Consider the following 14,344-nt stretch of genomic DNA (forward strand, 5'->3'; position numbering starts at 1 on the left):
AAAAATGAAATGGAATACTAGAAGATCGATATCCTAGGCATTAGCGACCTGAAATGGGCTGGTATTGGCCATTTTGAATTGGACAATCAAATGGCCTACTATACCAGGAATGACAAATTGAAGAGGAATGGTGTCTCATTCATCGTCAAAAAGAACATTTCAAGATCTATCCTGAAGTACAGTGCTGGCAGTGATAGGATAATATCTATAAGCCTACAAGGAAGACCAGTTAATACTACTAATATTATTCAAATTTACCCATCAATCACTAATGCCAAAGATGAAGAAATTGAAGATTTTTACCAATTTCTGCAGTCGGAAATAAATCCACATGCAAACAAAATGGGTTTATAATTACTGGCAATTGGAACGCAAAAGTTGGAAACGGAGAAGGGTCAGTAGTTGGAAAACATGGCCTTGGTGACAGAAACACCACCAGAGATTGCATGACAGAATTTTCCAAGACCAATGACCTATTCATTGAAAATACCTTTTTCAACAACATAAACAGTGAATATATACACATGGACCTCACTGGATGGAATACACAGGAATCAAATTGACTACATCTGTGGAAAGAGACAAGGGAGAAGCTCAATATCATCAGTCAGAACAAGGCCAAGGGCCAACTGCAGAACAGACCATCAATTGCTAATATGCAAGTTCAAGTTGAAGCTGAAGAAAATTAAAACAAGTCCACGAGAGCCAAAGTACAACCTTCCATAAATCCCACCTGAATTTAGAGACCATCTCAAGAATAGTTGTGACATATTGAACGCTAATGACCAAAGACTAGTTGAGTTATGGAGTGACATCTAGGGCATCATACATGAAGAAATCAAAAGGTCATTAAAAAGATGGGAAAGAAAGAAAAGACCAAAATGGATGTGAGAAAAGACTCTGAAACTTGCTCTTGAACATAGGGCAGCTAAAGCAAAAGGAATAAACGAAGTAAAAAAGCTGAACAGAAGATTTCAAAGGGTGGCTTGAGAAGACAAAGTATTAATAAAGAAATATACAAAGACCTGGAGTTAGAAAACCAAAAAGGAGGAAAACACTTGGTATTTCTTAAGCTAAAAGAACTGAAATAAAAATTCAAGCCTAGAGTTGCAGTATTGAAGGATTCTGTGGGCAAAATATTGAATGGTGCAGGAAGCATCAAAAAAAAGATGGAAGGTACTGGTCTTTACGTGTCCAGAGTGAAAAAGAATGAAGGAAACCAAAGACTCAGAGAAGAAACTAGTCCACAGGACTAATAGTCTGCACAAACCATGACCTAATCTACCCTGAGACCAGAAGGACTAGATGGTGCCAGACTACCACTGCCTTCTGTTCTGATCAGGGACACGATAGATGGATCCTGATAGAATGGGAGCAAAATGTGGAACAAAACTCAAATTCTTAAGTCCATATTTACTGGACCAGTTGAGTCTGGAGGACTCCCCCAGACTATCACCCAGAGATACTCTTTAAACCTTGAACTTAAACTATTCATGAGGTCATCTTTTAGCTAAATAACAGATTGGCTTATAAAATAAACAGTATCACCTGTGAGTATTGTGCTCCTTTAAAAAATCATCTGTATGAGACCAAATGGTCAACACTTACTCTAAAGCAAAGATGAGAAGGCAAAGGGGCAGGGAAACTAGATTACTGAAAATGGAACCACCAAAACAGAAATAATGAGAAAGTTGACACAGTGTGAGATGTAACTAATGTTACTGAACAAATTGTGTAGAAATTGTTAAATGGGAACCTAAGTTTCTGTGTAAACTTTCACTGAAAATACAACAAAATATTACTAAATATTTGCTAAAAAAGTCACTGTACCAAAAAGAATTGGTTAACACCCAACCATTTCAGGAGGGTGCATATGATTAAGAACCAATAATATTAAAGAAGCCCAAGCTGCACTGAAGGGAATGATGAAAAACAAGTCTCCAGGAAATGACAGAATACCAACTGAGATGTTTCAAAAACAGGTGCAATGCTGGAAGCATTCACTCGTTTATGCCAAGAAACTTGAAAGATAGCTACCTGGCCAACGTACTGGAAGAAATCCATATTTGTGCTCATTCCAAAGAAAGGTGATCAACAGAATTTAGAAATTATTGAACAATATCATTAATATCACACAAGTAAACTTTTGCTGAGATCATTCAAAAATGGTTGCAACAGTGCAATGACAGGCAACTGCCAGAAATTCAAGCTGGATTCAGAAGAGGACGTGGAACAAGGGATGTCATTGCTGATGTCAAATGGATCTTGGCTGAAAGCAGAGAATACCAGAAAGATGTTTACCTGTGTTTTATTGACTGCAAAGGTATTCTACTGCGAGGACCATAACAAATTATGGATAACATTGCAAAGAATGGGAATTCCAGAACAGTTAATTGTGCTTATGCGACCTGTACATAGACCAAGAGGCAGTCATTTGAACACAACAAGGGAATACTGTGTGGTTTACAGTCAGGAAAGTGTGCATCAGGCTTGTATCCTTTCACCATACTTATTCAGTCTGTATGCTGAGAAAATATTCCAAGAAACTGGACTATATGAAGAAGAACAGGGCATCAGGATTGGAGGAAGACTCATTAACAACCTGCGTTGTGCAGATGATAAAACCTTGCTTGCTGAAAGTGAAGAGGACTTCACTTACTGATGAAGATCAAAGACTATAGCCTTCAGAATTAATTACACCTCAACATAAAGAAAACAAAAATCCTCACAACTGAACCAATGAGCAACATCAGGATGAATAGAAAATATTGAACTTGTCAATGATTTCATTTTACTTGGATCCACAATCAATGCTCATGGAAGCAGCAGTGAGGAAATCAAATGATGTATTGCATTGGGCAAATATACTGCAAAAGACTTCTTTAAAGTGTTGAAAAGCAAAGATGTCACTTTGAGGACTAAGGTGTGCATGACCCAAGTCATGATATTATCAGTCACCTAATATGCACGTGATAACAATGAATAAGGAAGACTGAAGAAGAATTAATGCCTTTGAATTATGGTACTGACGAAGAATATTGAATATACCATGGACTGCCAGAAGGATGAACAAGTGTCTTGGAAGAAGACAGAATAGAACTGCCCCCATAGGGTTTCCAAGGAGCGGCTGGTGGATCGGAACTGCCTACCTTTTGGTTAACAGTCGAGTTCTTAACCACTTCCCATCAGGGCTGTCTGTATTTGTTCCTTTTATAATTGCAAATAAAAACAAACTTTTTTTTTTTTTTAATAAAAACTACAATGCTCAATGACAGCCCTGCCCAAGGACCACTTCATCAATTAGCTCACTTTCCAGAACTTCCTGCAGCCCCGCTGCCACTTGTCAGCTAATTGAAACTGCGGAAATTTGCCTTTGTAGGTGTGGAGAGCCTGCTTGAATTACTTAGGGCACATAAAAGAGTGAATTATTTAGGCAACAGATCTGAAATGTGGGCAAATTAGCATTTTTCATAGTAAGATTGTTCATTGTGAAGCCGATTCTTGATTTCATGTGTGCCTCTTGCTTCAGATATCCCAGCACATGATAACCCTCTGTGATGAATATGTGTGTGCGCTAATTTAATCAATATACTTGTGAACGTTGACGGTAGTGGTGTCTGACAGAACTCTTCCTCTGAGATGCTGGCCGTGTTAATATGTGCAGCATATGGATAGGCCAAGACTCATAATTTGTGTTAAAAGAAGAGTGTTTTGAGAAGACACAACACTGTTAGAAAATGTCAGAAAAGGAAGAACTCTGAGGGCTGGAAGGCAGAGGGCAAAGGGATTTGTGTCTTTTCCTCCCTAGTTAGACCGAAAGATAAAGTTTGTAGAACTGTACTGCCTTCCTTTTGAAAACTTGCAAGGCGTTGACTTCATTTTTCTACATTTTTTTTTTTTCTCTCATTGATTCATTTGAGTTCTGTGAATTGGTTTTAGAAAGTGTGGCGGGGGAGCTTTGTGCATTGTTGGGTTAAATGGAGGGCTTTACAAGCGCCATGCACCAATCTGCAAATGTTTGCTTTCAGCAAATATCCACATGTGATTAGATCGCATTCAGCTGGCTTGGTCTTTGGAGCAGGTGAGTTTTAGTCATTTCCTACAGAACACTTGCAACTGAATTTACCTTCTGAGATAAGAAAGCCACCCAGCCAGAAGAGTCACTTAATCTGACCAATCAGATTACCTAAACCTTGCTTTGGAGGAGCTTCCCTCGCTTTATCAAGAGACTCCTAGTGAAGCCTGGGCTAAGTAATTCTGATATTTGGCCAGCGCTGCCTACTGGAACTAGGCACGAACCCAGACACAGTGGAGGCAAAGGTCTAGGTGAATGCCTCCTGCTTGGATGTGCAGGTCAGCCTACGGTGAGCCCATTCGCGTAACAAGCTCTTTGGTCTCCATTTGTCTTCTGAGTGTTTTAGCTTGGGTACCCTCCAAATCTAAAAGACCCTGGAAGCTGGTGCAAGGCTTAAACTTAAGGGTTTGGGGGCCTGACTCATAGTAGCACCAAACTCTGGGTCTGTGCTACAACTACCCCACGGCATGAGCCTTTCCAAGGGGGCTGTGCTGGGGCCAGGATGGAGCCCCCAGGGCCACCCCACCCTAAACAGACTCCTGTATGCCAAACCTCCATAGCTGTACCTTGCAGGGTTTTGAGGAGCCATTAGCAAGCATTTTGACCAAAGCCCTTAACACCATCATTTCCGTTCTCATGGGAGTCCATTAAAAGACCAGTCAGACTGACAAGCAATAAATCATTTTTGATTTGGCCCAGATTCAGTTTTACTCAGCATTCCCAATATGGCTTGCCCAGGACCGCCATATTTTTACAAAGGACCAAGCAGATGTGCTTGATCTTCCTGTTGTTAAGACAGAATGAAGACAGCTCTGGAATGGCCAAAGCTTGGTGTCACTTTCATGGCCTCGAGTAGTCTCGATGTTGACTTTTGGGCCTAACAAGGCTGATCCATCTCTGATTTCTGTGGTTGCATCTCAAGGTGAGGCATGAGCAGAAGCAGCTCACTGTCATTTATTTCACATGTAAACTCTGTTTAATGAGGGGCTCAAACACTTTGTTTTGCCTGATTATTCTCTTTCTTAGGGGTCAGGGTAGGGGAGGCCGGTTCTCACTATACACTAGTTAATTCATGTGAGAAAATCCAGGCAATAATTCTCAGCTGACGTTAAATACAAAAAAAAAACGTTGCCGTCGAGTTGATTCTGACTTCACAGTAACCCTATAGATCAGAGTAGATCTGCCCCCATAGAGTTTTCATGGAGCGGCTGGTGGATTCAAACTGCCCACCTTTTGGTTAGCAGCTGAGCTCTTAACCACTGCGCCATCAGAGCTCCTGATAATTGTCCTTCAGAATCTCTCCTAGAAAAATGGAGAACAAAATTCTAACTCAAAAAGAAAGACCTGACTTGCTGGCCTAATAGAGACTGGAGAAACCCTGAGAGTATGGCCCCCGGACACCCTTTCACCTCAGTAATGAGGCCACTCCTGAGGTTCACCCTTCAGCCAAAGATTGAACAGACCCATGGAACAAAGCAAGACTGAAGGGGTGTACCAGCCCTGGGGCAGGGCCTGGGGGGCAGGAGGGAACAGGAAAGCTAGTAATAGGGAACCCAGGGTTGATAAGGGAGAGTGTTGACATGTCGTGGGGTTGTTAACCAATGTCATACAACAATGTATATACTGACTGTTCGATGAGAAGCTAGTTTGTTCTGTAAACCTTCAACTAAAGTTCAATTAAAAAAAAAAAAGAATTTCTCTCCTACCACATGTACCATGAGGCTTTTGTGAGTCTCTTAGAAATGTTGGCCATGACTATCCCCTCTGTAGACGCAGAGACCATCTGTGGCACAAAACCTTGCCTTTTTGACTATATTAAAAATATTGAAGGTGCTGTTATTGTGAGGCATGGTTCGATTTTAGATTTCATGAAGAATTTTCCTTGAAGAAACCAAGCTAGGCACTGGCACGGGGAGGCAGGCCTGCAAATGACAGTTTTCGTTCAGTGCAGCCTTAAGCACGTTAAGTGGCATAATTCAGAATGTACATATTAAACAGTGGGCAAAAACTCCATTATTGGGTTATTAGAAGGGTTCAGGCTTAGGGAGATTGTGTTGGATGTGAAATTTTGAACAATCTCTAAATCAGGACAAGCAAAGAAACCCCGCATGTCAGCATTAAAAGTGATCAGAAAAGCCATTGATAGGAAAAGGATTTTCTTCTAGAATTGATTGCAGTCCCTAAAAGTGGGACTGTTGTTATTAGGTGCTGTCCAGTCAGTTCCAACTCATAGCAACCCTATGCACAACAGGACGAAACACTGCCTGGTCCTGCGCCATCCTTACAATCGTTATGCTTGAGCTCATTGTTGCAGCCACCGTGTCAATCCACCTCGTTGAGGGTCTTCCCCTTTTCTACTGACCCTGTACTCTGCGAAGCATGATGTCCTTCTTCAGGGACCAATCCTCCTGACGACATGTCCAAAGTATGTAAGATGCAATCTGACCATCCTTACTTCTAAGGAGCATGCTGGTTGTACTTCTTCCAAGACAGATTCATTCGTTCTTTTGGCAGTCCACGGTATATTCAATATTCTTCGCCAACACCACAGTTCAAAGGTGTCAGTTCTTCTTCAGTCTTCCTTATTCATTGTCCAGCTTTCACATGCATATAATGCGATTGAAAATACCATGGCTTTTATTAGCCTTCTTGAAAGGAAGTTACCAGGTATACATGGTTTGTAGTGTGGTTAGATCTGGTAGTTTCATGCGTGGTCTTTTGCATACTTAATTCAGCATCACGTCAAATCCAAAGTAAGTGGTTGTGGAAATTATCCTAGGATACGGCATTACAATGGGAGAAACGATGGGCTATGTGTATACCGGTTGGAACCCCTGATGAGAATTTGCATTTCTAACAAGTTCCCAGGAAGTTATACATAAGAATCACCTGGAGATCTTGTTAAACTGTAGATGGAGTCAGTATATCTGGGGTAGAAATGCAAATTTTTAGCAGAGGTTGAAAACATAATGAACCAGTTCAAAGCCCTGGTGTATCTATTACTTCCATCATGAGAACATTCTTTGGATATAGTCATTTCACTGTGCAAGGCATGGGGCTAGGTAAAGGCTGTATGAAAATGAAATAGACTTGGACACTTCTAGTTGTGTTTGTATGTGTAGTTTAGTAGATCAGCTGACATGATACCTCATAGTGAAAATCATGGACTAATAAATTTAGCATAATGGAACATTCTACATGAACTGGTAAACATTGTCATCCTGTCTATGTAACTCCGCGTTGGTCTTCTTTATTTCACATATATACAAATTCTGCTTTATTGGTGATCCAAGTCCAAGCACTTTGTATTGCCTAATTATTCTATTCCTTAGGTTGTTTTTTGTTTTTGTTTTTTTAATGCTTAATTACAGTATTTCCAGTGCTGCTCAAGATGTAATACATTTGCTCAGAAATGCACTTTATCATCTTTGAGAACTTTGGTGTGATAGATATGAATTATTTGGTTAATTTTCCAGTATGAGGCATCTTTAAGTGATCAGCTGGTAGAAGCGTATGCATGCTGTACCAGGAAATTGGTTTCCAGCATAAATAACTCAAAAGCTGCATGTCCAGTTTGTCAGGGTTCACCATTGTTAAATTCAGATAGGATGTTACCTTATAGCGGGAAGGTCTTGATTGTACTTTTAGCACATGACAACCGCACTGATTTTTAAAAATAGATGAGTAAGGAATCCTTAATTTATAATCATATGTATCTTATTAACATTGTGAATTGAATTATTTTCCAAAGTAGATCTGGCTTTTTGGAGTATATTTTTCTCTACCAGTCGAGCTGCAATGCTCAACCAATACGGATTTATGACATTTTAAAAATAATGGTGGGAAATGAGATCGGAGGAAGCATTTTAGTATCTGTTTGGCTCTGAGGCCTGAACTGCGCACTCTCCAGTTCTTGAAGGCTTTGAAATGCTGATTCCAGCCTTCTTGTGGGTTCTTAAACACCTTCTCAGATGACCCATTTTAATAACCCAAAAGCTATTATATAACGAGCAGCCATAATTTAGTCCAGAGCTCTAGGGGGACCCTCAGAGTTCAGCAATGAATAGTTAATGTAGTATAATGTTTAGCAGGTTATTAGTTTTCACTACACAAATGCTGATCAGGGAACGCTTTTATAAGGTGTTTAAAAGAAAATGTAATTAACTGGTTGCGTGCTTCTGTTGCAGCTCAAATTGAAATTATTCCATGCAAGATCTGTGGAGACAAATCGTCAGGAATCCATTATGGTGTCATTACGTGTGAAGGCTGCAAGGTAAGCTTTTTTAATTGTTGTTGTTGTTGTTTCTATTCATGTTAGCAGGTAGCTTTGTGGCTTTGATATTTTACTTCTACTGTTTCTAAAAATGCAGCTTCTTGGAGCTTTGAGTGATGAGAAATGACAGAACATGGTATATATTGCAATGTAAAATTACAATTCAGGCAGTTGTAAGTATTTTAGATGGCCCCAGCAAAGTGACAAGAGGCTACAGAAAGGTATTTGAGCATTGTTTATATTTGATTTTTACTTCAGTCCCAGAATTGATTAATTGATGAACAATCTCTTTGGTGATCTTAAAAAAAAAATTCTACGATATCCCTATTACAAGCTTTATGGGAAGGCATTTCCAATAAGTCTAATTGGAATGCTATTGGAAGTCTTATTGTTGGCACACAGATGTTAACACATCTGACCAAAGTATGGGGAGGCTGTTGGGAAGAAGCCGGGGATGGGTTACCCAATAAGCAAGATATGCATGGGTTTACTTATGCTTACAAAGATGTGGTGAGCCCCATGTGACATTGTACACTACAGATTAATAAATAAACACAGGTAAGCCCGTGGGTACCTTGCTTACTGGTTAATCTGCCCCGGGAAGAACTGAGTACTGATCCGGTTCCACCACTTGTCCATACTGTTTGGAACCGGTCACAATCATTTAGTGACTTGGTTTCTTCATCTAAAAAATGGGCGTAAGACCTGTTCTTCCATTCTTTTAGAATTATTCTAAGAATCAAATGGAAAACTGTAAATGAAAATTCTTATAAAATGGAAAATACTGTTTAAATCTAAATATTATCATTATTATTGTTGTTGTTAGTATTTTTATTACAAGTGACCTTGATCTTGGAGGAGTGTGTATAGCACAAGCATAATGTGGGAATGGGAAATAGAGATGTTTAACCTAATAACTCAAGACCCCCTAAACACAGATTGCCTGTTATTCAAATTCCAGTTTATTAAGATTTAAATCCTCCTGCTTATATTGGAAGGGCCTTGAGACAGCTTAGAGGATAAAACAGTGAAAGATAAACAGGAGAGACGCTACACGCAGGAAGCCCCTGAGACAGCCGATTGGTACAACCAGGTCGGCATTCACCCTAAGGCTGTTTGAGGCTGAAGCAAAAAATAAAATCCACAAATTCCGTTAGCTTTCCTTTAACAAATTTAGAAAAAAACAGCAATGCCATGAAATATAAAATCATCTACATATACAGATAACCACTCAGAGACATCAGGGAAATGGTCCGTTTAATTTCCTTCATTCTTCGTTTTACTGTTAATCGTGGTAATGTTTGCTATTTTGTACGTGTACAAATGCTTAATATTGATCCCATCTTGGTGAAGCTCTTCTACTGAGATTTTTACACACCCACCAACTAACACACTTAATTAAAAAAAAAAAATCGCTTGCCTTTTAGAAGTGAGGGGCTTGCTACTTAAAGGGAATTTTGAATTATTCATTTCTGTGATAATCCCTCTAGGCCTCACAGCTCTGGATTACCAAATGTAAAAAGGAAGGGGGGGAAAAAAAGCTCTACCCTTTTGCTTCCTCAGTCTGCCCTTCCTCAAAATAAACAGTAAATAAACCGAGCTGCCTGGCCTGGGCCACCCCAGGATGTAAGGAAGAGAGTGATGGCCTGTGACAGCTGTTAGCGCACTGAGTTTTAGAACTGATTTGGCTAATGTGGCTGGGCAGGTGGGCGTGATCCTCCATCCTCATCACCTCCCGTCCGCATCTCCCAAAGCAGCACACCTGGTAGATGACAACAGCGGCTTCCTGGATAAAAGCAGGACTCCCCTGCCAGGAGTCCCAAACACACTTGATTCCTGTGGATTGCAGGTCCCCTCAGGGTTTCCGTAAATGCACAGGGCTCCAGGTGGCATCCGGGACACCAAACCAACAAAAGCCAAACCCACTGCTGTCAAGTCAATTCCAACTCATAGCCACCGTATAGGACAGAGTATAATTGCCCCATAGGGTTTCCAAGGAACGCCTGGTAGATTTGAACTACCTACCTTTTGGTTAGCAGCTGAACTCTTAACCACTAGGTCACCAGGGTTTCTTCCTGGACACCAGTTGACTTCATGTCCCTTCATTCTGCCCAAGAGACCATCACTCTTTCTGAGCCTTTCGGTGTGGTTTTATGTGCAAACTGTAGTGAGTATCTAGGAATCAAGTCTGAGGCAGAACCAGAGTGAGGATGGGGGCTTGTTGTCGTTAGGTGCCCTGGAATCGATTAGAGTAGAACTGCCCCATAGGGTTTCCTAGTCTGTAATCTTTATGGGAGCAGGTCGCCCGAGTCTTTCCTCCTGTGGAGCCACCGGGTGGGTTTGAACTACCAACCTTTTGGTTAGCAGGTGAATGCTTAACCATTGTACCACCTGAGCTCCTTGGGGGTGGGGGCTCCTTCCTGTGAAATACTCACCAATCCAGAGGATTAATTAAGGACTTGCTATTCAGTAAAACCTGAATTGACTGGCTGAGCACCACTGTGCCTGCACAGGCACAGATCATGTGTGCACCCCCCGTGTTTGTTTATGACAAAAATAAAAGCAGTAAGAAAAGACAAGGCAGCTATTATTCACAGCTGCCATTTTTCTAGATTCCCTTCCAGACCTTGTCCATTCACAGCCTCAATCCCAAAGTGGTTTTCAGCCGTCCGAGGTCCTATGCCCTTGTTCTATTGACCTCATAGGATGAAAGCCACAAAAACAAATAATTAAAACTTAGTTTTATTAACATATTGGGTGTCTTAGTCATCCAATGCTGCTATAACAGGAATACTACAAGTGGATGGCTTTAACAAAGAGAAGTTTATTCTCTCACAGTCTGGTAGGCTAGAAGTCCGAATTCAGGGCGCCGGCCCCAGGGGAAGGCTTTGCCTCTCTGTCGACTCTGGAGGAAGGTCCTTGTCATCAGTCTTCCCTTGATCTGGGAGCATCTCAGTGCAGGAACCTCAGGTCCAAAGGATATGCTCTGCTCCTGGCGCTGCTTTCTTGGTTGGTATGTGGTCGGCATGTCTCTCTGCTCGCTTCTCTTTATATCTCAAAAGAGATTGGCTTAAGATACTACTTAATATTGTAGACCTCATCAATATAACTGCTGTTAATCCATCTTATTACATTGTAGTGACAGGATTTACAATATATAGGGAAATCACATAAAATGGTGAGCAATCACACAATACTGAGAATCATGGCCCAGCAAAATTGACAGATATTTTGGGCGGAAACAGTTCAATCCATGACATTGGGCTTATGCCCAGCCAAGGACTTATACAGTGTTATGTGTTTATATTTAATGTATATAGTATTTGTCCTGCATTATAATTTCTCATTGCTATATCTAATATTTTTATTCCTGGTTATGATAAAGTCAAAAACTTCTGTGTTTTGCCATTGATGTTAGTTATTTATCATGTTCCAACCAGGTAAAAGTGGTTCTGCCATGACCAATTGTAAATTATTTATCTCTGTGATAGTATAATTAGATATATGGATATTTTCTAATTAGATATATTGAATATTCACTGAGCGTAAAGAAAGTGACTCAGTCATTTTTGAACTAATCATTTTGTGAACATATTTCAAATTGCGTTTTAAAGTCAATGACCTGAAACCCTAAGAAACCAGGGAACCAGTTTAATTGCTGAAATAATGATCTAGTTCGCCACATGTCTCTTCAGGTAAGATTGCGCACGAACAGCAAAAATGGTAGATGCTTCGGTAACTCCTTCACGTGTTCCTGGGTGTTCCCAGCTCACCCACTCCTGTTCTCCCTTGCTCCCTGTAAACCAAAACCAAACTAATTGCTGTCTGGTTGATTCTGAGTCCTGGCAGCTCCATGTGTGTGAGAGTAGCACTGTATCCCATGGGGTTTTCAGTGGCTGATTTTACAGCCTTTTTTCCCAGATGCCTGTGGGTGAGTTTCAACCACCATCCTTTGGTTAGTTGTCAAGTGCTTAGCCACTGATGCCATCCAGGGATTCGTTTTGCTCCTTATGGAGAGGCAGCGTTGTGTCAGGATTAAGCTGCACCTCTGGAGCCAGACTGCCTGGGTTTGATTCCCAGCTTTGCTATTTACCAGCGTATCTAACCTCTTTGTGCCTCAGTTTCCTCATCAGTAAAAATGAGGATAGTAATTGTAGCTATGTCATAGGGTCATCACGTGCATTCAGGTGAAGCACGCATAAGACTGCCTAGCATGGAATAAGCATTCAGTAAATGCTGGCAGTTGTTATCATTATCGTTACTGCCAAATTCCTTAGTGCCTTGGTAATGCTGCTCTGTGTAGTCAGATATTATTTCCAGGACATCTTGGGCCCAGTCTTGATTTTTGTGGTCATTTGCAATTTGTTATGCAGAATCAACCAATAAAAACCAAAATATGAGAACCCCTGGAGCTGGGCACTGTATAAGCTGTAAAGGACCCAAAGACACAGAAGAACTGATCCTTCCTTCAAACAGTGTATGGTCTAGTGATAGAGATGGAGCATACATAGGAAAAACTAACTAGCAATGCAAAAAGTAAATAATAAGGCAAGACCACATGCTATGATAAGACACCAGAAGACATCCCCGTAGGCAGCAAGAGCAGTGGCTTAGTGGAGAACGATGACTCCGTACTCTGGTAGCCACGTGAGGTTTCAGGAGGAGGACCCAACAATGAGCTGGGAGACAGGGGGAGAAAGATTTGGACAGAGCAGGATAGTTGGGAGGAAATTCTGGGCAGAGGATTCAGAGGAACAGGGAATGGCAGAGGCAAAAACCCAGGAATGGGAGAAACCCTGGTTGTATTTAGATAGATAGCTGCCATCTAGTTGACCCCAACTCATGGCAACATTATGTACAACAGAATGAAACGTTGCCTGGTCCTAAGTCATCCTCACACTCGCTAACATGTTTGAGTCCATATCTGTGGCTGCTGTGCCAGTCTGTCTCGCCAAGGCTTTCTCTCGCCCTCACTGGCCCTCCACTTCACCAAATGTGATGTCCACTCCAGCAATTGATCCCTCCTGATTAAGCATCCAAAGCAAGCGAGTCAGAGAATGTTCTGTTGTGATCCATAAGGTTTACACTGGCTAATTTTTGGAATTAGATTGCCAGGCCTTTCTTCCTAGTCTGTCTTAGCCTGGAAACTCTGCTAAAACCTCTGACCTTGCTGATATTTGAAATACCAGCACCATAGCTTCCAGCATCATAGCAACATGCAAACCACCACAGCATGACAAAGTGATAGATGGGTGGTTGTGGTTAACCCAGAAGGAGCCCTGGTGGCTCGGTGCCTAAGTGCTCACTGCTAAGCGAAAAGTCGGCAGTTTGAACCCACTAACTGCCCTGTGGAAGAAAGATGTAGCAGTCTGCTTCCATGAAGATTACAGCCTTGGAAACTGTATGGGGCAGTTCTGCTCTATCCTGTGGGGTCACTATAAGGTTGCTTTGTGTCAAAATTGACTCAACGGCAACAGGTTTTTTTGTTGTTATATAACCCAATTTGCCTGGAGCAAATGGTCATTGTCGGTGGATAATGAAAGATAAAGGTAGACAAGTATGGCACCCTAGATTCTTTTAAGGTTACGCCAAGGTTTTCATTATAAAGATGTTTTACCTGTTCTTTTGAAAGATGAAGAAACCATTCACTGGGACTCTTCAAGCCCTCAGTATTGCATTTCAGGGGAGCTCATGTTAAAATCCAGACCTGCAAGGGCTTAGTCCTGTCTCTAGAGATGCTTCGGAGCTCTGGGACTAGAATTGAGGCCCAGCCCTGGGTGAGAACTCTGAGGTGCTGAAATGAGCTAGACAGGCCTGCAAGGAGGAGGGGTAGATCTTAGAACATGTGGGCAGAAGAAAAGGCCAGAAATAAAACTCGAGGCTGTAAATGTGAGAGTTTAGGTTCAGTCATCAAAGTTGATTAAAAAATGAAGTGTTTCAAGAAAATGATCATTGCTGGGGTTGTCTTGTGAAAAATGGTCCCATTTCTCCTTTAG

The 14,344-nt window shown here is 41.3% G+C and overlaps 1 protein-coding gene across 6 annotated transcripts in view; it reads left to right on the forward strand.

Annotated features, from left to right (window-relative positions):
- Nucleotides 1–14,344, forward strand: part of RORA (RAR related orphan receptor A) — a 380,217-nt gene that overhangs the window by 323,527 nt on the left and 42,346 nt on the right. For all 6 annotated transcript variants that reach the window (XM_023558308.2, XM_023558310.2, XM_064267470.1 and 3 more), the window contains one exon: nt 8,263–8,348. In XM_023558308.2, coding sequence (XP_023414076.1) covers nt 8,263–8,348 — 86 coding nt within the window. The remainder of the gene's footprint in view (nt 1–8,262; nt 8,349–14,344) is intronic.

Source organism: Loxodonta africana, chromosome 13 (assembly GCF_030014295.1).
Source record: "Loxodonta africana isolate mLoxAfr1 chromosome 13, mLoxAfr1.hap2, whole genome shotgun sequence".
In the NCBI taxonomy this organism is placed as follows: Eukaryota; Metazoa; Chordata; class Mammalia; order Proboscidea; family Elephantidae; genus Loxodonta; species Loxodonta africana.